The 23835-nt window shown below is 42.5% G+C and overlaps 1 protein-coding gene across 1 annotated transcript in view; it reads left to right on the plus strand.

Moving 5' to 3' along the window:
• Positions 1–19397, plus strand: part of PDCD10 (programmed cell death 10) — a 68521-nt gene extending 49124 nt beyond the window's left edge. The window contains exons 4-8 of the mRNA XM_077290612.1: positions 3896–4013; positions 4402–4528; positions 6520–6598; positions 8214–8296; positions 18904–19397. Of these exons, the coding sequence (XP_077146727.1) occupies positions 3896–4013; positions 4402–4528; positions 6520–6598; positions 8214–8296; positions 18904–18985 (489 nt within the window). The 3' untranslated portion in view covers positions 18986–19397. The remainder of the gene's footprint in view (positions 1–3895; positions 4014–4401; positions 4529–6519; positions 6599–8213; positions 8297–18903) is intronic.
• The last annotated feature ends 4438 nt before the right edge of the window (positions 19398–23835 follow it).

The raw sequence follows: 23835 nt of genomic DNA on the forward strand, positions 1-23835 counted from the left end.
AAAGAGGATCACAAGGAAATGGACAGCAGGTGACTTAAATATGAGTGTCTGAGCAAAGGGTCTATTTAAACTCATTGATGGTGATGTGTGTCAGGGCTCTTTATATCACTGAAAGCAATTGCAGATACCTGTGCAAATTAGTTTGGCAGGTGTGTCCAAATAAAGGCAAGACTACTTAAGAAGGCTGTTCCACATTATTAAGCAGCCTACATTTTTTGCCAAAATGGGAAAGAAAAAGGATGTGTCGGCTGCTGAGAAGCAACAAATTGTGGAGTATTTAGGTCAAGGCATGACTACAATCACCATTGCCAAGACACTTCATCGTGATCATCGCACAAGTATGTAGCTGATTCCCAGCACACACGTGTGCGTGCTGATGAGGAAAAATTGAGGACTCTTTCCAACAGGCAATTGCAAAAGGTTAAAAGAGCAGCTGCAAAAATGCCTTGTCATAGCAGCAGACAAGTTTTTGCAGCTGCTGGTGCCTCCAACGTCCCCAGAACAAGATGCAGGGTCCTTCAGAGGTTTGCAGCTGTGCGTAAGCTATCCTGTCGACCACCTCTATCCACTGCACACAAGCAGAAACGGCTCCAGTGGGCCAAACGATACATGAAGACTGACTTCCAAACTGTTTTGTTCACCGATGAGTGCCGTGCAACGCTCGATGGTCCAGATGGATGCAGTGGAGGATGGCTGGTTGATGGACACCCCATGAAAACACGGCTAAGGGGCCAACAAGGAGGAGGTGGAGTAATGTTTTGGGCTGGAATCATGGGGAGAGAGATTGTCGGCCCCTTTATGATCCCTGAAGGGGTAAAGATGAACTCCATAATCTGTGGAGTTTCTAAAACAACACTTCCTGCCATGGTTCAAGAGGAAGAACCGTGCTTTCCGCAGCAAGATCATTTTAATGCATGATAATGCACCATCTCATGCTGCAAAAAACACATCTGCATCTCTGGCTGCTATGGGCATAAAAGAGGACAAACTTATGGTGTGGCCCCTGACCTCAACCCCATTGAGAACCTCTGGAGCATCATCAAAAGGAGTGTCTATGAGGGCGGGAGGCAGTTCACATCTAAGCAACAGCTCTGGGAGGGTATTCTGTCCACATGCAAAACAATTGAAGCAGAAACCATCCAAAAACTGACAAATTCAATGGACGAGAGAGTTCAGAAGCTTCTTTCCAACAAAGGGTCCTATGTGCAAATGTAACATCACCTAGAATAAAGTTTTCACTTGAAAACTGTTTGATTTCATTTTGTAATAAGCTGATAATGCTTATAACTTCACAATTGACCTTTTTTTTTAAAAAAAAAAAAAAAAGGTTGAAAACTCTGCTGTGCATAATTTGGAACATGCATTTTGATTGTTTATTTTTATTGTAAAAAGATTCTGTTTTCATAGGCAGTTTGTTCCAAAACATTGCAATTATACTAGAATAGTAGATGACTGGAAAATAACAATGACTGCAATTCAGATAGGTAAAATAGAGAAAATATGGGGAAATATTATTTGCATAATTTGGAACAGTGTACTTATGACCATGTGATATTTCAGTTTTTCTTTTTTAATATGCCAAAATGTCTACTTTTGTTTTTTCAGTTAAGATGAGGTGCAGAGTGTACATTAATGAGAAAAAAATGAACCTTTTTGAATTTACCAAATGGCTGCATTTAAACAGAGTGAAAAATTTAAAGGGGTCTGAATACTCTCCGTACCCACTGTATGTGCCAGTCAGTAGATACAAAAAAATAAGTTGTTCCTCAAACATTTCTTCACTTCCCATGTGAGAACTTTAATCAGGCAGATGAAATGCAAATGTAATTAAAGCATTCCCATGCGACCCGCGGGGCAGCGCCACCTCTGTTTGTACGCCAAGGTGACCTGCACTGTGTCTTAGATGTGGCAGATTAAGTGTTTTTCTAAAGCTGGCAGATGTAATGAATCACACTCTTATTAATGTGTTAGTGTCCCTGAACCTGCTCCACACAACTTCTTTAATAAAACCAAGCCGATTTTGATAAATTTAGCTGTAAACAAATCATTAACCAGCGGTCGGCAGCAGGGACTGCATTATTCTACATCCGAGGATTGAGATCAAGGACAGCAGAGTGGGATTATACAGATATTGGACAAGGGAGATGAGTAGGTAAATAATTTGCACTTTATTTCCGTCTATAAAGTAACGTTCTGTAGATCTGACTATCCGTCTGTCCGTTTTGCCATATAAAGGGCTGTGTCCGTGGAAGATGCCCATCCGTGTGCCCTATTGAGTGATGTGGTGACAGTACAATGGGGGAGTAACTTGCTGGGACCCTATTCTATGCAGAGTGTCTTTTTATCCCGTACTAGTACTTTTCTTTACACCCACAAAGACTGCCTAATATCTAGGGTACATGTTGCACTGACAGGCATTGTACACTGTAATACAGAAGTATTTCAGTTTGGTATTATATGTACAATTAGGCCCATCCATGTTCAAATGCCTTAATCTATTGGGTCTAAAGTAAAATATACAGTTTAAAGAAAACTTAAAAGGAAAATAAAATGCTCAGCACCCACTTTTTTTTTTATTTAAATGCTGTCAAGACAAAGCACAGTTGGATACACCTCATCTGTAGAAACCCATACTAAGTTATCACATTATGTAACCTGCGCTGTGAACTTTGTAGAGAAAAAAAATGTTAAGTACTGTTTGTTCACACCCTTCCTCAAAGAAATAGAAAATGTCAATTTGGTGTTAAAAAAAAAAAATCACATCACGCAGTCATCAGAATATATTATATTAATTCATATACTGTGTGCATGTGATAGATAGATATATATATATCTATCTATCTATCTATCACATGCACACAGTATATGAATTAATATAATATATTCTGATGACTGCGTGATGTGATTTTTTTTTTTTTTTTTTTTTTCCCTCGAGTAGTCACGACAGGCATGGCGGTTTTCATCAGTCTCCTGGCTGTTGTGTCAATATGTCAACCCATCTGCCCTCCGGTTGATGTCACAGGCGCACCCATGGGTGCATAGAATGACATGCGCCCTGTCGACACACATTAAATGCTGTCAGTGATTGACAGTAACATTTAACAGGTTAATAGCGGTGCGTGAAGCTCCTCTCCACCTGTGGCTGTTGGCTGTGATACTCGGGCATCATTTGACTCCATTATCTGCATCAAAGTCAGGGTGCTGGCATATGACGTAGCTGTACGTCCTATATCGTGGAAGTTCTTAAAAAGGAACGATTGTCAACCAACTTTGCATAGATTAGTACAAGCGCATGTAAGAAACTTTTATGATAAATCTTGTCAGAGAATTCAGCTTCTTTCTGCACTTTCAGACACTACTTCCCCTCCTCCACTTACGGACTACCTCCACATAGAGGTGTCAGTTTATGCTTCTTATTTATACTCCTTTTAGAGAGGGAAGGAGGAGTGAGGAAAAGATGATGTAAGAATAAAAGCAGAGGGGAACACACAGATCATGCTGAGCTGTCTAACAAGTCTTTTGCCTCACCCCAGGGCTTGATTCACTTCCACAAAGCTCAGTACTGATGTATAATTTACTCCATTCGGCGGCTGCTTCTTCTGTGTTCTAAGTAATGAAGATCAGAAATCTGTGTATGGGAGACAACATGGCAGTGTCTCCTAATACCAGCTCATAGTCTGCTGCATATCCGAGAGCCTGCTGGGAGAGAAACTGCTGAAAGTGCATGATATGTGGTGTAGTGGGCAGACCTAATTAGTCCTCATATGCACATACAGTGCAGCTTATTCTGAAGCTACTTGAGTGTCTTCACCCTTGAAGTACATGAAACAAATCTGCTCTTGTGCCCTGAATTATAAAATACAGCCTTATATAATGTTTAATTTTTTTCCCACAGGCAGAAAAAGAGAATCCGGGGCTCACGCAAGATATTATTACAAAAATCCTCGAAAAGAAGAGTGTGGAAGTAAACTTCACAGAATCTCTTCTACGTATGGCAGCTGATGATGTGGAAGGTGAGTTTCAGCTCCAGTGCCGTGCCAATACTGCATCTAGTCCTAATTAGGCGAGTTCTACTCCCAGCATTATAGCCTAATTCTGGGGATTTAGTACGGTTATATCCAATCCATGCAGACACAGCATATGCTCAGGGCATGGCATTTTTTTTTTTTTTTTTTTTCTGGCATTCTTCACATACATTTTCCAAATGTCAGTGGTTTTTAGGTTCAGTATGCAGTAAACCCCTAGGAGTGGGAGGGAATGGTCCCGTTTTTAGGGGAACCGGCTCTTTCTGGTAATGCCCACTGGTTGTGGTCTGTTAGTGGAGAGAGACGGCAGTGTAAGTGCGCATTGCAGGGACGGAAGCCTTACTGACTGCTCTCATTGTTTTTCTATGGCACTTAGAATACATGATTGACAGGCCTGAACCGGAGTTCCAGGAACTGAATGAAAAAGCGCGAGCACTTAAACAGATCCTTGGGAAAATACCTGATGAAATCAATGATAGAGTGAGGTTTCTTCAGACAATCAAGTGAGTCTCCTCTTCACTTCACCTTCCTTTCACATGAAATGCTTTATGTATAGCAATGTGGTAATGTCTTATAACCAATGGAGGACCAGTTACTCCCAACGACTACCAAGTAAAATCCCACAGAGGATTGTAATCTTAATCCAGTGTTTCATTCATAGAAAAAAACCTCATACATACACAGCGCGTACAACTCCAGCCACTATTACGGCTGAGAAAGGTGGGACCGAAGTGCCCAGTGCCAACTATGTGACCAGACCAGCCCTACATGAAGGACTTTGTATCCGTTACCTGAATGTGTGTGATTAATAAGACAGCGGACTAGGGGGCTAGGCAGGTGTGGGGGAAACGGCTGCAAAGTAAGAAGGCTTTCAAAACTAGTAGTGTTAATATGTGGCATTTTGTTACTTGATACAAAAAATAAACTAAGGATAAAAAAAAAAAGAAATCAATGATGCAATCACACATCATGAATTCTTCTAGGTACACTTGCACAAAGTCTTTGAAGGAACTTCGCAGGGAGGTTGCTCCAAAATATTGGAGAACAAACCTCAGATCTTCCTAGCATGTAGAGTTGTGCAAATCCTTCTGTCTCCATGTAATCTCACACACTATGATCAGGGCTCTGTGGTGGCCATATCATTACTTCCAGGACTCCATGTTCTTCTACACTGAAGATCGTCCTTAAGGACATTTGGCTGAAGCATAGATTTGCAGCCATTCAGGCACATTCCTGATTTTCCATAAAAGTTAATTATTTGTCTATTTCTCACCATTGATAACACCATTAATCCCGGCCAAATCCTCCACTCCATTTGTTAAAATGCAGTCCTGGACTTGCAAGGAACCTTTACCGTGCATCACTCTTCTCTGCGGACCCTCACTATTGTTCCACTCCAGTCCTTTTGTTACAGCCTGATATTTTATTTTGAAAATTCAGTCCAGAGCACCTGATGCTATTTGGTTTTTTTTTTTTTACACCCTCGTGCCTATGTTCTTTGTTTAGTTGAGTCACTTGGCCTGCTTTACATGTAAAGGCTATGGCTTTGCCTGCAATCTTTCCATGAAGACCACTTTTTGGCCAAACTTCTCTGAACAGCAGATGTGAATGTAGCGGAGTCCCACTGATTGCTGCTAGTTCTGATGCAGTAGACCTTGTCTTGTTCATGTGCTCAGTCTTGCTATGGATTATGATCTGTGGCATGAAACTATTTTCCACAACCTCACCTTTTTGTAGCAGAGCTTGGTTGTCCTTTCCCAGTTTTAAGCTGCTTATACAGCTGTTAGTTTGTAAATGTGTTTCAACCTAGATATGAATACGAGGCTAATTTTCCGATTTGGCAGTCACACCAAATACTGATTAGAATTGGGCTTCACTCCAGTTCATTCCCTTTCAAATTTGTTAACTAATAATAGTTTTATTTTTGGCACTTTTTATTAAAAAAAAATGTACATTGCAGTGTTTCTCCACACCTGCGTAAGTCCTTTTCACAGTAGTGTTTTGCTGCCTGCCCTGAATTCCACATGGGCTGAGGGATCACAGTAGAAAGCACTATTGTAGTGAGCCGGTTCCATCTGTCATGTCGTGGGAAGCAGCTCATTTGAAGAGCTGCCATATTATATTACATTTTGGAAGTGTTTGCAATTTTTTTATTGAATGCTATACAGTCGACCTGGGGCTTACAGTTGCAGTAATACTCCATTGCCCTGTTTTACATGTGGGTGCAGTAACACGATACAGTGCGATTTGCCCACTGCAAGCTATCGCCAGTCCCAGCTATCGCATTCTGTACATGCATCGCTGCTTAGGTCTGTGGCTGCAATGGTTGTGTCCTAGTCTTGCAGATCATTGCTTCCCAGACCCAACCATTGTTGCTGCAGTGGTGGCAGATTTAGGATGTGTTTGGACTGATCTGGGCTTGGTGGTACAGATAATCTGGCTTTTTCCATTGTTTTCTGTGTGGCATGTGTAATGTTACTTTTTTCACTTACAGGGACATTGCGAGTGCGATAAAGGAGCTTCTTGACACAGTCAACAATGTTTTCAAAAAATACCAATATCAGAATCGTAGGGTAAGTCAAAAACCCATAATGATTCTATCCTAAACGTAAGATGCCAGCAAAGTCTCCATTTCTACCAGGTGCACGTTCTCTGCTATACCCTCCCACAATGTCCCTGTGCCAGTGCTGGACGACTAGGCTGGCTTGCTCCACACCAGTTCAGTGTGAATAATCTGGGGCTGACTGGTCGGTAGCCATGTGCGGCTGATGATCACCACAGAGGACTGTGACATTGTATTGGCTGAGTGGTGCAAATGGCAAGCTTGGCATTGTCAGTGGGGTAGAGGGAAGCTGGGTGGCACATTTCTATATCCACACTATTGTATGTGATGTTTTGGGTGTCTACTGTATATACTCGAGTATAAGTCGACCCGAGTATAAGCCGGATGCCCCCCCCTAATTTTGCCACAAAAAACTGGGAAAACTTAATGACTCGAGTATAAGCCTAGGGTGGAAAATGCAGCCGCTACTGGTAAATTTCAAAAATAAAAATAGATACCAATAAAAGTAAAATTAATTGAGACATCAGTAGGTTAAGTGTTTTTGAATATCCATATTGAATCAGGAGCCCCATATAATGCTCCATACAGTTTATGATGGGCCCATAAGATGCTCCATATTAAAATATGCCCCATATAATGCTGCACAAATGCTGACTATGACCCCATAAGATGCTCCATACAGACATTTGCCCCGTATAATGCTCCATACAGATATTTGCCCCCATATCATGCTGCACATGGCCCCATACAGATATTTGCCCCCATATCATGCTGCACATGGCCCCATACAGATGCCCCATACAGATATTTGCCCCCATATCATGCTGCACATGGCCACATAAGATGCCCCATACAGATATTTGCCCCATATGCTGTTGCTGCGATTAAAAAAAATTACATACTCACCTCTCCGGCCCCCGGCACTTGCTAGAGTCACCTGCTCCCCGTTCCACCGCTAACCGCCGCTGTGTCTTCCCATCCTCTGCACCAACGTTCAGGAAGAGGGCGGCGCGCACTAATCGCGTCACCACGCCCTCTGACCTGAGCGTCACTGCAGAAGACACAGCGGCGCCGACGGTGGAACGAGGACCAGGTGAATATCGCGCACTGCCCCCCGTCACTCACCTGCTCCCGGCGAGGCCCCTTCATGTCTGTTTCCCGGCGCTGCATTTTCTTCCTGTAGTGAGCGGTCACCGTTACCGCTCATTACAGTAATGAATATGCGGCTCCACCCCTATGGGACCATGTGACCGCTCAATATAGGAAGAAACTGCAGCGCCGGGAAGCAGGGACCGCGCCAGGATTAGCTGAGTATTATTAGACAGCCCCTGCTCCCCCTCCCCTGCCGACCCCTGTGTATGACTCGAGTATAAGCAGAGAGGGGCAATTTCAGCCCAAAAAAGTGGGCTGAAAATCTCTGCTTATACTCGAGTATATACGGTAAGTTACTGCAACTTTTTCTGTTGCAATTTTTGGTCAAACACCATCTGAAAGGGTCACAGGTGATGCACATGGGTGCCGTCCGAGTCTCTGCTGTCCCAAAGCACTGCAGAAGGATGACTTGTCCATGAAGTGTGATGAGATGTCACTGTCTTGCGTTACTGACTGCTTTTTGTTTTTTACAGGCACTCGAGCACCAAAAGAAAGAATTTGTAAAATACTCTAAAAGTTTTAGTGATACTCTCAAAACCTATTTTAAAGATGGAAAGTAAGTAGTTTTCTGTAACGTGACTCCTTCCACAGTGCAACGTTCAGCTCCAGATGAGCGGCGTGCAGACCGCCCCCTAGTAGTCACAGGTCGTAATGACTGTACTGCAATGTGCAGTGCCAGCAACACAAGCCATAAATGAGACCATTTCATATGTGTGGCTAAGCATGGAAAAACTATACTTCAGTATACCAGAAAACCTAGGATATTAAGCTGTGTTGTTACACATAGGCACCTTTTAAAGCCCTCCACACATAACACATGGCTGCCTAAATATATAGGAAGAACCTGCTCAGCCAAGTGCTCCTGTGCTCCGAGAGCTACTGCTGGACTCCTCCTACAGCGACTTCTCTCTGAGAGGATTGGCCGTCTGAAGCCGGACGCGGATGATTTTTATTCTCCCCCCCCAACACCATTTGTCGGTCTAGTTTGAGGCCCCCCCCCCCCCATAAACCCATTGTCAGCAGAGCCTGCCGATGACTGCTACTTTAGCTGACGTTGGCCTAGTGTGTAAAGGGGTCTAAAGCCCTGCCCCACTCCCACAACACAAGGGGATTGGGGCAGGAGGAGGCGTCACGCCTGCCATCTATTGAGATGTGTGCATGATATGTCACCTACATCTCGGCCGGTATCGGTAGACAATCTCCTCATGGTGTGTCGGTGAGTGGAGCAGGACCTACCCTTTGACCTTCATACACTTGGTATCAGACTTCTATAGTCCCGGTGCTTTCATTGTATCCTGTTAATGGTGCTGTTCCTTCCTGTTTGGGAAGGCCACTTCTGTTTTGGGAGCAATTAATGATATATTATTTTACAAGCTGTAATTCAATAGGATTAATGACATGAATTTAGTTTTGTGCGGTCTCTAAACCAAAACCATAACTTTGGTCAATCGGCACTCCTAACATGTCCGTTTTAGTAAGTTACTTAATGTACGAATAATGTAATTGTTGGGTGTTACCAATTGGGATATGGTAACAGCTAGCTGTCAATTTATTTCTACATTTCTAGTTATAATTAATGGAACGGCGCCTTACAGATTTACCAAATAACCAATACTTGATTATCTTAAGTGTAAAGGAAATTATATTTTAAAACTATTTTAAAAATAAAAATCTGAAAATTGTGACGTACATTTGTATTAAGCCCCACTGAGCCAATGCTTTCTAGGACCACATTTCACTGCAATTACTGCTGCAGCTATTTTGGGTTATGTCTCTACCAGCTTTTCACATCTGAAACTTGCCCATTCTGCTTTGCACACTCGCTCTAGGTCAGTGAGATTGGATTGGAGGCATTTGTACAGCAATTTTCAAGTCTTGCCACAGGTTCTCAATGGGATTTAGGTCTGGATTGTGACTGGACCATTCACGCACATGAATATGATTTGATATAAACCATCCATTGTAACTCTGGTAATAGCTTTAGGGTCTTTGTCCTACTGGAAGGTGAGGCTGCTACAATCTGACATCTGCCCCTGCTGAAGAAAAGCTTCCCCACAGCAAGATGCTTCCGCCACGTTTGACAGTGGGGATGGTGTTTTCATGGTGATATGCAGTGTTGGAACTCTGAGCTAAATGGAAAGTTCTAAAGTGGAGGAAACCTTTGACCCAATCTGACTACAGCACTTTTTTTTTCCACATACTAGCTGTGTCCCCTACATGTCTTTTTGCCAAGACTTCCTATGGCTTGCTTTAAAAAAAATAAAATATATATATATATTTATTTATTTTTTTGCCACTCTTCCATAAAGGCCAGATTTGTAGAGTATATGACTGAGGGCACAGTCAGGCGGCCGTATAACACGGACGACCATCGCGATGCTTGGACTGGTGGACGCCATGTAACGGTCACACTCAGGAGAGCCGCTGGCCAGTCCATGCGATGCAGTAGTCGTATGTGTTATATGGATGTCTGACCGCCCTTATAGTTGGAGTTGCCCTATGGACAGATTCTCCCGCCTGAGCTGTGGATTTCTGCTGCTCCTCCAGAGTGACCATGGTTCTCTTGGCTGCTTCTCTAGTGCTCTCCTTGCTTAGGATGTCCGTTTAGGTCAGCGTATCCAAAACTCCAATCCTCACGGCTCTCCTATAGATTCTTTTTTTTTTTTTTTTTTTTGCATTACACAGGTGATGGAACTTAATATAAAGGCATCAGAAATTGCCACAAGCTCTCGCTTGTGAAATACTAGGAAAATTCTGAAAACCTGATGTGTTACAGGCCGAGGACTGGCGTTTAGGAATCACTGGCTTAGGTGGACAGCCATGTCTTGCTAGATTTGCAGTTGTGCCACAATTTTTATTTTATTTTCTGTGGCACCAACATATTTCGCAGCACTTTATTTTTTTTATTGTCTCTGAAATGTAAAGACATCACCACGTAAACCTATTTCAACAGATGCCAAGAGGAATGAGAGCCCTTCTCAGAAGCTTACAATGTGTCAGGAAATAGGGGAGACACGGAAGATAAATTATAAAAGTGCTTGTATTGTATGGTCCAGCCATCGATATAATAAATGGGGGTATTCACGCAACGCAGCATGAATTGGTCATCAGCCAGTGTCTGTACAGTAGACAGTGCTACTAACTGCATGGAGGCTGCCTACAAGGTAACAAATTGAAAGAAAATCTTCGAAGGGTAAAACTAATAGTTACATGAAGTGGAGCGATAGACCAATCTAAAGAGCGTTTTTAGGGCACGCTTAAAACTGTGGGTATTGGAAATTAATCAAATTGTCCTGGGTAGTGCATTCCAGAAAATTGATGCAGTTCGTGAGAAGTCTTGGAGATTAGTAGGTGGGCCTTGGGTTTTTAGCAGAACAGAGGGCATAGGTAGTGTGATACAGAGATGAGGGATGAGATGTAGGGTGGTGCAGAACTGTGGAGAACTTTGTGGGTGAGAATGATAAGTTTCTGTTGTATTCTGTAGCGGATGGGTAACCAGTGTAATGACTGGCACCTGGTAGATGCATCGGTGTAGCAGTTAAAGGCATATGATCCTGGCTGCTGCATTCAGGATGGAGGGGAGAGTTGAGTAAGAGGGAGACCAATTAGTAGAGGGTTGCAGTAGTCAAATACTCCTATTTTTGGATGAAGATTTGAACAGTGCCACGTCAGATGTTCAAAGCTTGAACTATTTATATTTTTAACCACTTTCCGACCTCGGACGGGATAGTACGTCAGAGGTCAGAACCCCCACTTTGATGCGGACTCCGGCAGTGAGGCCGCATCAAAGCCGGGACATGTCAGCTGTTTTGAACAGCTGACATGTGACCACAATAGCGATGGGTGGAATCGCGATCCACCCGCCGCTATTAACTAGTTAAATGCCGCTGTCAAACGCTGACTGAGGCATTTAACCGGGTCTTCCGGCCATCGGGCTGGAAATGAGCGCATCGCTGACCCCCGTCACATGATCGGGGGTTAGCAATGCATCTGCATAGTAACCATAAAGGTCCTTGAGACCTCTATGGTTGCTGATTCTGGATTGCTGTGAGCGCCACCCTGTGGTCGGCGCTCATAGCAATGCAGGAATTCGGCTACATAGGAGCGATCTGATGATCGCTCCCATGTAGCTGAGACGATCGAATTGTGCCAGCTTCTAGCCTCTCATGGGGGCTATTGAAGCATGGCAAAAGTAAAAAAAAAAAAAAAGTTTAAATCACCCCCCTTTCGCCCCATTCAAAATAAAACAATAAAAAAATCAAACCTACACATATTTAGTATAGCCGGTTCAGAATCGCCCAGTCTATTAATAAAAAAAAAAAAAAAAGATTAACCTCATCGCTAAACAGCGTAGCGAGAAAAAAAATCACAACGCCAGAATTACGTTTTTTGGTCGCCGCAACATTGCATTAAAATGTAATAACGGGCGATATAAAGAACGAATCTGCACAAAAGTGGTGTCAATAAAAACGTCAGCTTTCAATGCAAAAAATAAGCCCTCACCCGACCCCAAATCACGAAAAATGGAGATGCTACGAGTATTGGAAAATGGCACAATTTTTTATTTTTATTTTTTTTTTTAAGCAAAGTTTGGAATTTAGATAGTGTCACTATCTACTTGCGGTGGATACCGCGTAGTTCCTGTGTCTCTCCCCCTTAGCTCTCTGACTGCCGGGTTGGCCTCTTGTACAGCTCTCCACTTTTTTCCGGCATAGTCTCTTTATTCCTATTATTGATGCTAATAAGTTTTTGACTGGGGTTTCACTATACGTACCACTCTTGCTACCATTAGCACACTGATGACGATCTTTGCAGACCGAAACGTTTGTGACTACTGTATGTATGACATTAAACACCCCCCATTTGCTTCACATCTGGAGTGTGCTAATTATATAAATTTCCCTATGAAGTCGTAATGATCCGGAGAATCATAATGGCAGGTCAGTTTTAGTTTTTAAAAAAGGTGTGGCTCTGGGAAGGAGGGGAGCGACCTGTCTGGTGTGTTCCTTGGTTTTCATGATGCTGTTTTTGTATTGGAATACAGGGGGCTGAATAGAAATGCACGTCACAATTTTCAAATGTGTGTGTGTGTGTATATAGATATATGTAAATAGATGGATGTATATAGATAGATGGATGTATATAGATAGATGGATGTATATAGATAGATGTATATATAAAAAAAAAATTTGTTTAGAAAATCACGTATAATTTCCTTTACACTTCACAAATATTTGAAACATTGTGTTGGTAAGTTTCATAAAATCCCAGTACAATACACTTGTTTGAGTGTAACAAGTAAAAAAAAAAAAAGTGGAAAAATCCATGAGGTATGAATACATTTACTAGGTTGTATGTGTATAAAAAATTTTATATTTTGCATGACCTGTATCTGGCCCACGAATTCCAGATTTTCACCACCAATTTGGTGGATCCAGTCAGCTGTAACATGTCTGTTTTCATTATAAATATTTAATAATGTGTATATATTTGTGTGTAAATTTATTTATTTTTTATTTTTTTGACACATTTGTAAATTATATCTATTAGGGTATGTTTCCACGTTTAGGAAACGCTGCGTGTTTGACGCTGCGTAGAGCCACAGCGTGAAACACGCAGCGTCCAGATGTTACAGCATAGTGGAGGGGATTTCCTGAAATCCCGTCTCCACTATGCGGTAAAACACGCAGGCGGCAGACCCGCGTAAACGGACGTGGGGCGCATCTTTTCAGAACGCAGCATGTCTGTTTACAATGCTGCGACGCTCCGTCACCGCGCCATAAATTTAGCATAGACTATCATTAGATGCGTAAAATCTCATCTAATGATTAGTCACATGCGTAGACACTGCGTAAATGCAGCTTACTAAGCATGTCTGCCGGCTCACCTGTCCCGCCGCCAGAATTCCGCGTCCACTGCAGTTCTCGTGATAACTTATCTTATCGCGAGAACTGCCGTGCATGTGACCGGGGGTTATCTCCGGTCACTACTCTGGTTCTCACAAACAGCTGATCAGCTGTTTGATAATGCTGTAGTGTAGGTGATCGCTGAAAAGTTAATCTCCGGCGATCATCTACCGGCTCTGCTACATGTAGATGTCAGGCATCCAGATGTAGCAGAGCCGGACTCGTCTACACTGTGTGCACATACACCACACAACATATACCATACAACAACATACGACACGCAACATGCACCATACGTCACATACATACAGTACATACATATAGACATACAGTACATTAAACAAAGATTACATACTCTCCATCACTTGTCACTTTGATCCCCGAAGCCAGTGTCATCTGTAAAAAATATTAAAATAAACAAACACATTACTCCCTGATCCGCAGAAATCCAATCAAAATGAGTGTCCCACGATCTCCCGTGGAGAGCAGCAGCATCAGCTGATGCGACCGCTCTCCAGGGGCTCCAGGAATACAATGAAGGAAGGTATTCCTCCGCCACTGTAAAAAATAGTCCCTAGTCTCGCTTGTGGCACTGCTGTGTGAGAAAGTTCCCACGCAGCAATGCCATAAAGTGAGACCCTGAACTGAGGTAACCTCAGTGATACACTGCAGGAGCCATTGTCTCCTGTCAGTGTCATTGAAGGTACTATAGAGCAGTGACGTCACCCGATGTCACTGTTCTATAGGGGAGATCGTCGTGGGACACTCGTTATTAATTGGACTACGGCGGACAGGTAGTATACGGTTTATTTTACGTTTTTTGCAAGCGCTGAAGTATTGTAAGTACGGTTAAATGAAGAGTATTAAAATACTTTTTTCTGGCGGTGTCTTTATTTTTTTTTTTAAACTTTCACTACACTAGGATTAATAATGGCTAGGTGTCTTATTGATGCCTCTCCATTATTAACCCGGCTTAATGTCACCTTACAATAGCAAGGTGACATTAACCCCTTATTACCCCATATCCCACCGCTACACGGGAGTGTGAAGAGAGGGGCTAAGTGCCAGAATTGGCACATCTTACAGATGTGCCATTTCTGGGGCAGCTGGGGGCTGGTATTTGTAGCTGGGGGGGGGGGCAATATCCATGGCCCCTCTCTAGGCTATGAATATCAGCCTGCAGCTGTCTGCGTAGCCTTTCTGGCTATAAAATATAGGGGGACCCTACGTCTTTTTTTTTTTTTTTTTTTTTGGCTTTATAGCCAGTAAAGGCTACGCAGACAGCTGATATTCATAGCCTAGAGAGGGGCCATGGGTATTACCCCCTTCCCAGGCTACAAATATTGGCCCCCGGCCGTCGGCTTTCCCCCTCTGGCGCAGAAAATTGCACGGGAGCAATTTTTTTTTTTTTTTTTTACTTAAACGTTTATTCATAAATATCGGCCTTGCTACTACATATCTACTAGATGGTGGCCCTATTTTAACGCATCGGGTATTCTAGGATATGTATGCACGTCGCGCTGTGAGTGGGGGTTAAATTCCGCGCCAATATCGCGGATTGGTCGCGGCCGGCCGCGTAGTATATAGCACAGCGATGTAGTATATAGCACAGCGATGTAGTATATAGCACAGCCGCGTAGTATATAGCACAGCGATGTAGTATATAGCACAGCGATGTAGTATATAGCACAGCCGCGTAGTATATAGCACAGCGATGTAGTATATAACACAGCCCATGCAGTAGATGGTACAGCCCACGCAGTAGATGGCACAGCCCACAAAAAGAATGAAAATGAAAAATAGTTATATACTCGCCTTCCGTCGTCCACCGAAGCTGTCCCGCTCCTCGCGATGCTGCCGGCAGCTTCCGTTCCCAGAGATGCATTGCGAAATTACCCAGATGACATAGCGGTCTTTGCCAGAGACCGCTAAGTCATCTGTGTAATTTCGCAATGCATCTCTGGGAATGGAAGCTGCCGAGAGCATCGGGAGGAGCAGGAAAGCTGCGGAGGCGACGGAAGGTCAGAATAGCATGATTTTTTTTTTTATTACTGTTACCATTATATCTTTTTACTATTGATGCTGCATAGCCAGCATCAATAGTAAAAAAGTTGGTCCGGGGTGGGGAGTAGGGAGGGACCAATTAGCGACTCGGGATTTCCGTGACAGACAAAGACAATAGACGGAAGTACCCATTAGATTATCCATCTATCTATATAATCATCTATCTATAGATATATTTATAGATAGATATATCTATAGATACATAGATATACTAAACATCGGGCTTGTTATCTATCTATCTGTCTTATCTATCTGTCTTATCTATCTGTCTTATCTATCTGTCTTATCTATCTGTCTTATCTATCTGTCTTATCTGTCTGTCTTATCTGTCTGTCTTATCTGTCTGTCTTATCTGTCTGTCTTATCTGTCTGTCTTATCTGTCTGTCTTATCTGTCTGTCTTGTCTGTCTTATCTGTCTGTCTTATCTGTCTGTCTTATCTGTCTGTCTTATCTGTCTGTCTTATCTGTCTGTCTTATCTGTCTGTCTTATCTGTCTGTCTTATCTGTCTGTCTTATCTGTCTGTCTTATCTGTCTGTCTTATCTGTCTGTCTTATCTGTCTGTCTTATCTGTCTGTCTTATCTGTCTGTCTTATCTGTCTGTCTTATCTGTCTGTCTTATCTGTCTGTCTTATCTGTCTGTCTTATCTGTCTGTCTTATCTGTCTGTCTTATCTGTCTGTCTTATCTGTCTGTCTTATCTGTCTGTCTTATCTGTCTGTCTTATCTGTCTGTCTTATCTGTCTGTCTTATCTGTCTGTCTTATCTGTCTGTCTTATCTGTCTGTCTTATCTGTCTGTCTTATCTGTCTGTCTTATCTGTCTGTCTTATCTGTCTGTCTTATCTGTCTGTCTTATCTGTCTGTCTTATCTGTCTGTCTTATCTGTCTGTCTTATCTGTCTGTCTTATCTGTCTGTCTTATCTGTCTGTCTTATCTGTCTGTCTTATCTGTCTGTCTTATCTGTCTGTCTTATCTGTCTGTCTTATCTGTCTGTCTTATCTGTCTGTCTTATCTGTCTGTCTTATCTGTCTGTCTTATCTGTCTGTCTTATCTGTCTGTCTTATCTGTCTGTCTTATCTGTCTGTCTTATCTGTCTGTCTTATCTGTCTGTCTTATCTGTCTGTCTTATCTGTCTGTCTTATCTGTCTGTCTTATCTGTCTGTCTTATCTGTCTGTCTTATCTGTCTGTCTTATCTGTCTGTCTTATCTGTCTGTCTTATCTGTCTGTCTTATCTGTCTGTCTTATCTGTCTGTCTTATCTGTCTGTCTTATCTGTCTGTCTTGTCTGTCTGTCTTGTCTGTCTGTCTTGTCTGTCTGTCTTGTCTGTCTGTCTTGTCTGTCTGTCTTGTCTGTCTGTCTTGTCTGTCTGTCTTGTCTGTCTGTCTTGTCTGTCTGTCTTGTCTGTCTGTCTTATCTGTCTGTCTTATCTGTCTGTCTTGTCTGTCTGTCTTGTCTGTCTTGTCTGTCTTGTCTGTCTGTCTTGTCTGTCTGTCTTGTCTGTCTTGTCTGTCTTGTCTGTCTGTCTTGTCTGTCTGTCTTGTCTGTCTTGTCTGTCTGTCTTGTCTGTCTGTCTTGTCTGTCTTGTCTGTCTGTCTGTCTTGTCTCTGTCTGTCTTGTCTGTCTGTCTGTCTTGTCTTTCTATCTATCTGTCTTATCTATCTATCTGTCTTATCTATCTATCTGTCTCTATAGATATATCTATCGAGATAGATATATATATATAGATAATAGATACGATAGATCTAGCTATTATCTATCCCTCATCTGTCTATCTATCATCTATTGTGTTATCTATCGTCTGTGCTGTGTGTGTAAACATTATCCTTCAATGGAGTATGTAAATGAAGAGGTTGGGCAAGAAATGACATCACCCTTTTTTTTTTTTTTTTTTTTTTTTTTTTGGTATATCTTTATTGAGCTTACAAAAACACACATCCGCATGAAAAACCCAGGTGACCTGCCAGTGACCTCAGGTGCAGATTTTACCTGATCAGATCCTGATGCAATCCTGAACAGGGACACATACCCTTAGTAAACCAGACATGTTAACAGCTGACGGGATGTAAACTTGGAATCGTTGGGCCACATGCAGACCATGTATACTTTACTTTTGAATGGATTTTGCAATGTGCTGGCCACTCTTGCTCCCCTCCAGTGGTATAGGTGTAAACTCTAGACATCCGCTTCTTTCCACATCTTTGTGCTGCAGGGAAAGTGCATGTGACCAACAACTGGCAGTTCGTAGAATGGTCTCGTTACTGTTGTACAGTTCATTCATGTCTGATATACCGGACACTGTACGTTGCAGCCTGTTTTTCATTTGGTCACTATGGCACCTGGATCTGCATTCCAGTGCTCCCAGTGCACAGCTGGACTGGTATTGTACTTGTTGCCTGTGTTGGCTTTTCTATAACCAGTGAACAAGGGACAAAACGTTAAATTCAGTTCCCTTATATCAAAGCCAAATTTGTGGCCCATTTAGACTAGCCAACAATGGGTGGAAGAGAGTTCCAAGTTAAGTCATATGAACAATGCCGGTAATCGCCGGATAAACTAGCAAAATGCTTGTTCCCTAGGTGCAATGATTTTAAACCTTTTAAAAACCTCATTTTCAGCAGTGCAAACAGGTGATGTGCTGCCGATAACCTGATATTCTATGGGCAAGAAATGATCTGTGATGTAGAATGTTCATGGGCCGCTCTGCTTGTATATAGCCAATGCTGGCCATTTAATAGCTTGGATCAGTATAACGGTATATGCACACGTATTCTTGAGGCTTGCGGATTTGTGAAAACTGCGGGTAAAAGGCACTGTGTTTTTCCTGCGGAGTTACCGCGGTTTTTGTGCGGATTCCACTGCGGTTTTACACCTGTGGTTTTCTATTATGGAGCAGGGCTAAAACCACTGCGGATTCCACTTCCACACAAAGAATTGACATGCTGCGGAATGTAAACCGCTGCGTTTCTACGTGTTTTTTTCCACTGCATGTGCACTGCGGATTGCGTTTCCCATAGGCTTACATTGTACTGTAAACGCATGGGAAGCTGCTGCGGATCCGCAGTGTGTGAACATAGCCTAAGGGACATTTGAGAGCAGTAATCTATGCTAAAAAGTCAAACTGTTTAACAGCTGTGAATTGCTTAAATCTATGTAGTTTTCTAACTTTTTTTTTTTTTTATTCCTTTTTTTGCAGGGCATTAAATGTATTTATAAGTGCCAACCGCCTAATTCATCAAACCAACTTGATACTCCAGACCTTTAAAACTGTGGCCTGAACCGTGTAAATGAATGAGAGCTGTAATTTTAAGTGGTGGACAGAGCTACTTTTATTATGTAAATTAAGTTTTGACTGTATAAATTATCAGTTCCGCCAGAGGGACATAAATGCAGGATGTTTAATGGGATTATTGCCATCTTACACCATATTTTTGTAAGATTTATTGTAGCTTATCATAATCTCACAATGAAGATTTTGCATCACTTTTTGCTATTATCATTCTTTTCAGAATTATAAGCCAAAAGAATTTACGCCTTAATGTGTCATTATATAACATTCCTTATAAGAATTGTAAATATTGGTGTTCTGTTTCTGACATTTTAACTTGAAACTGAAGAGCTGCAAGATTATGTATTTAACAATATTTGGTGGCAAATATTCAATAAATAGTTTACAAATGTTAAACTCCATAGTGTCTTGCATAATTGAATTCTGTTATTGTACATAGACCTGGAAGGTGTTGAACAAATGGGACTTTCTCTTTGGACTGGCACACTTGTGTGAGACTAGTTCTCTGGGGCACACTTGGGAACATGCTCCTCCAACACATGACAACTTTTCCACAGTGACCTGTGAATTCTCAGAGGGACGGTGAGGTTGTTAGAAACGTGGTTAGAATTAAAGGGGTTGTAACAATAGAATGGTGGACAACCTCTTGATCACTTGGTGTCCGACTACTGGGATACCTACTACTGGTCTGGCACCCTAGGGGCTCAGCTAATGGCGCCCACACTCTATTCTAGCAAAATCTGCATGCTCAATAGCGCTTCTTCCCCTCCAAGTCCTGCCATGTGCTCAAACAGTAGTGTACAACCACATACGAGATGTCGCCATATTCTGGAAAATTACATACAATAGTGTTCAAAATAGCAGTTCAATATGACTAACCACATTCATTAATCACCTGTTTTTGGTATGAATTGTACTACCACATGTTTTAAACAATTTACCAGTTGGTGCAGTAGATTCCACTGGCCAACAGTGAAAATGTTTCTGAAATGAAAATAGCTGGTTTGTAATAATTTTAGCATCCTAAAAACGAATATGTTACTTAAAAATCATTATTAGCTCTTGTTGCTGAGATACAGGTCATTTAAGATTATTATGCAGGAAAATAGGGAAATTTTGAATTTTCAACAAATGTGTATTGGTAAACCTGATTACAGACCTGTTGAACCAATGTCAGCCATTTTATAAATTGTGTCTGCATAGTTTGTACTAATTGAAGTCTCTTTCTCTTGTTGCAGTAATTTTGTGGAGAGAATTTACACTTTGAAAATGCCTCGTAAATGTGCAAATATTGTTAACAATTTTTGTTACGTGTGTGGTTATGTGACATTTGCCAACCAAAGAAGACCAATTACTCCACTTGTGAAGACTGCTTACCATCATTACTTTGCTTATACGTGGCACTTAAATACGTGGCACTTATACGTGGCACTTAAATACGTGGCACTTATATACGTGGCATTTTGAGACCTATAATTTTTCCACATTTTGGTCCACAGAGTCATGTGAGGTCTTGTTTTTTGCGGGACGAGTTGACGTTTTTATTGGTAACATTTTCGGACACGTGACCATTTTTTATCACTTTTTATTCCGATTTTTGTGAGGCAGAATAACCAAAAACCAGCTATTCATGAATTTCTTTATACCGTTCTGCGTTTGGTAAAATTGATAAAGCAGTTTTATTCGTCGGGTCAGTACGATTACAGCGATACCTCATTTATATCATTTTTTAATGTTTTGGCGCTTTTATACGATAAAAACTATTTTATAGAAAAAATAATTATTTTGGCATCGCTTTATTCTGAGGACTATAACTTTTTTATTTTTTTGCTGATGATGCTGTATGGCGGCTTGTTTTTTGCGGGACAAGATGACGTTTTCAGCGGTACCATGGTTATTTATATCCATCTTTTTGATCGCGTGTTATTCCACTTTTTGTTCGGCGGTATGGTAATAAAGCGTTGTTTTTTGCCTCGTTTTTTTTTTTTTTTTTCTTACGGTGTTTACTGAAGGGGTTAACTAGTGGGACAGTTTTATAGGTTGGGTCGTTACGGACGCGGCGATACTAAATATGTGTACTGTACTGTGCAATTTATACTCTTGTAATGAATTCTTCTCGCTACCTACAGCACATACTTCCATGGCGTGTATCTAAAAAACGAGAGCTAATTAAACAATTCTGTGGGTATATTTGAGTTTCTCGACCCAAAATTAGTAATATTTGCCTATTTTCATCAAAGAAACATAAAAAAAGTTGTTTTTTGTTGGCCTGTGTTCTAAGAAAACCAACACTCAGCATTCGTGGTCTGCATCTTTTTGAGTCTGTGGTAAAAAAATTAATTGAAAGGGGGGTGTTCAAAATAGCAGTGTGGAATTAAATTAGTGAGGTCAATCTTTCAGTGAAGAAACAGGTGTGAATCAGGTGGTCCTTGTTTAAGGGTGAAGCCAGGACATGTTGTACATACATTTCTCCCGAGACATGGGAGAAAACTGAAGGCTACCAATCAAATGAATGGAAGAATGGCAAAGGCTCAGCTAATGATCAGCTCCAGGATGAACTAAAGGTACCTTCACACGAAGCGACGCTGCAGCGATAGCGACAACGATGCCGATCGCTGCAGCGTCGCTGTTTGATCGCTGGAGAGCTGTCACACAGACCGCTCTCCAGCGACCAACAATGCCGAGGTCCCCGGGTAACCAGGGTAAACATCGGGTTGCTAAGCGCAGAGCCGCGCTTAGTAACCCGATGTTTACCCTGGTTACCAGCGTAAAAGTAAAAAAAAAAAAAACAGTACATGCTCACCTGCGCGTCCCCCAGCGTCTGCTTCCTGACACTGACTGAGCTCCGGCCCTAACAGCACAGCGGTGACGTCACCGCTGTGCTTTCATTTTAGGGCCGGCGCTCAGTAAGTGTCAGGAAGCAGAGGCTGGGGGACGCGCAGGTGAGTATGTACTGTTTGTTTTTTTTACTTTTACGCTGGTAACCAGGGTAAACATCGGGTTACTAAGCGCGGCCCTGCGCTTGGTAACCCGATGTTTACCCTGGTTACCAGTGTAAAACATCGCTGGTATCGTTGCTTTTGCTTTCAAACACAACGATACACAGCGATCGGACGACCAAATAAAGTTCTGGACTTTATTCAGCGACCAGCGACATCACAGCAGGATCCTGATCGCTGCTGCGTGTCAAACGAAACGATATCGCTAGCGAGGACGCTGCAACGTCACGGATCGCTAGCGATGTCGTTTCGTGTGAAGGTACCTTTACTGTCACAGTACCCACAGGTAACTTGACTCTTTGAAGATTCCTGTGTGCAGGTAATCTCTTAGCAAGAAGTTCCAGCACAGTCCCACTGTGTGTGTGTATATGTATGTGTGTATATGTATGTATAATAAATATATATATATTCATATTCCATATAGGTAGATAGATATATTAAATATATATATATATAAAAAAAACAGATGCAATTTGCCAAAGAACACCACAATTGACCTAAGGAGAAATGGAGAATTATTTTGTGGACAGATGAAAGTATAATTGTTCTTTTTCTGTCACCCATGACGGCACCACGAGAGGGGATCCGCCCTTCAAGGACAGGAAACCTTCAAGATCGCATCAGTTGGTTTCCTGTCCCTGAAGGAGAATCTTCAGTGAAGAGAGAAGAAAAGAAATGTAGAAGACTAATGGATTCCTGGCGTTGGTTTGGTCAGGTCTGGCAGGGCACAGTCTCTGCTGCAACTGGCACCAGAGGGAGCTGGACACTCCACGCAGATCCTACAGGGGTGCCCTCCCCAAGCAGGCATGAGCGGAACACCAGCATTAAATTGTTTGGTACCCGTCAGCCACGCACCCATGGCATAGTGCAGGATGCATGCCAGTAAAAAAAAAAAAACAAAAAAAAAAACTCCCAGACCTGGGCAGGCGGACGGGACATCGGGTGAGGCGGGAGGTGCCACTGAGGTCCCATCTGATGTCCTCCCTGAGCGTGCGTGAACGGAGCACCAACGTTCAACTCAGGCTGGTGCCTGTCTGCCACACGGTATCGGAAGCGGCTGTGTGCCGGCCGGAGGTGGTTCCCATGTAAGGGGGTTGACCGCCGGCAGGTGAGTGCGGGTGTCAGCATGGAGGCACAGCAGCCGCAGGAGCATCCCTCACTGCTGCAGCAGCAGAAATTGGAAAAGGACAAGCAACGCCTGTCTAAACTTGCACAGGAAGCAGGCACCTCAGCAGCCACTTGCAGGTCGACGGGACAGCAGCAGTGAGGGTCGTTCAGGCAGTGTGCGAGGCACCACAGAGTCCAGCAGTCATTGCAGCTCCAGTAAGGTGGATGAATCCGCAGTCTCCAGAGGAGGCCTTTCAGATGTGGTCCAACCTCCTGATCCAGTACTTTTTAAAAGCTTCTGAGTGGTGAGTGATCTTTGAGAAAGTTCAGTGTGTTAATGGCCCCCTTTTTTGTTTCCCGCTGCACACTTTTTTTTTTTTTTGGAGGTGGGATTGGAGGTCCCTAGGAAGTGTACAGAGAAAACAAACCTCAGGGAGTGTCCCCTCTGGCCAGGGGCTTGCTAGAACTTGGTCAGAGAAGCTATGTCAGTCTTGTGTAGAACAAACTATTTCAGAGGAGTCCCCCAAATTTTGCTTTGAGTCTAAGGTCTTTAAATCAGGACAGAAGTGCAAAAATTCGTAAGATAAAAGCCCTAAGGGGAAAAAGGAGCCCAAAATATCCCCTCCCGTTATCAGATAAATCTTCAGTGTCAGAGGAAGATGGTCAGTATGAATTAGGATAAAGTTCTACCTCATCTGACAGTGATGGCAACATTGATTATTCGGACTCCAAT

Source organism: Ranitomeya variabilis, chromosome 2, assembly GCF_051348905.1.
Source record: "Ranitomeya variabilis isolate aRanVar5 chromosome 2, aRanVar5.hap1, whole genome shotgun sequence".
NCBI lineage: Eukaryota > Metazoa > Chordata > Amphibia > Anura > Dendrobatidae > Ranitomeya > Ranitomeya variabilis.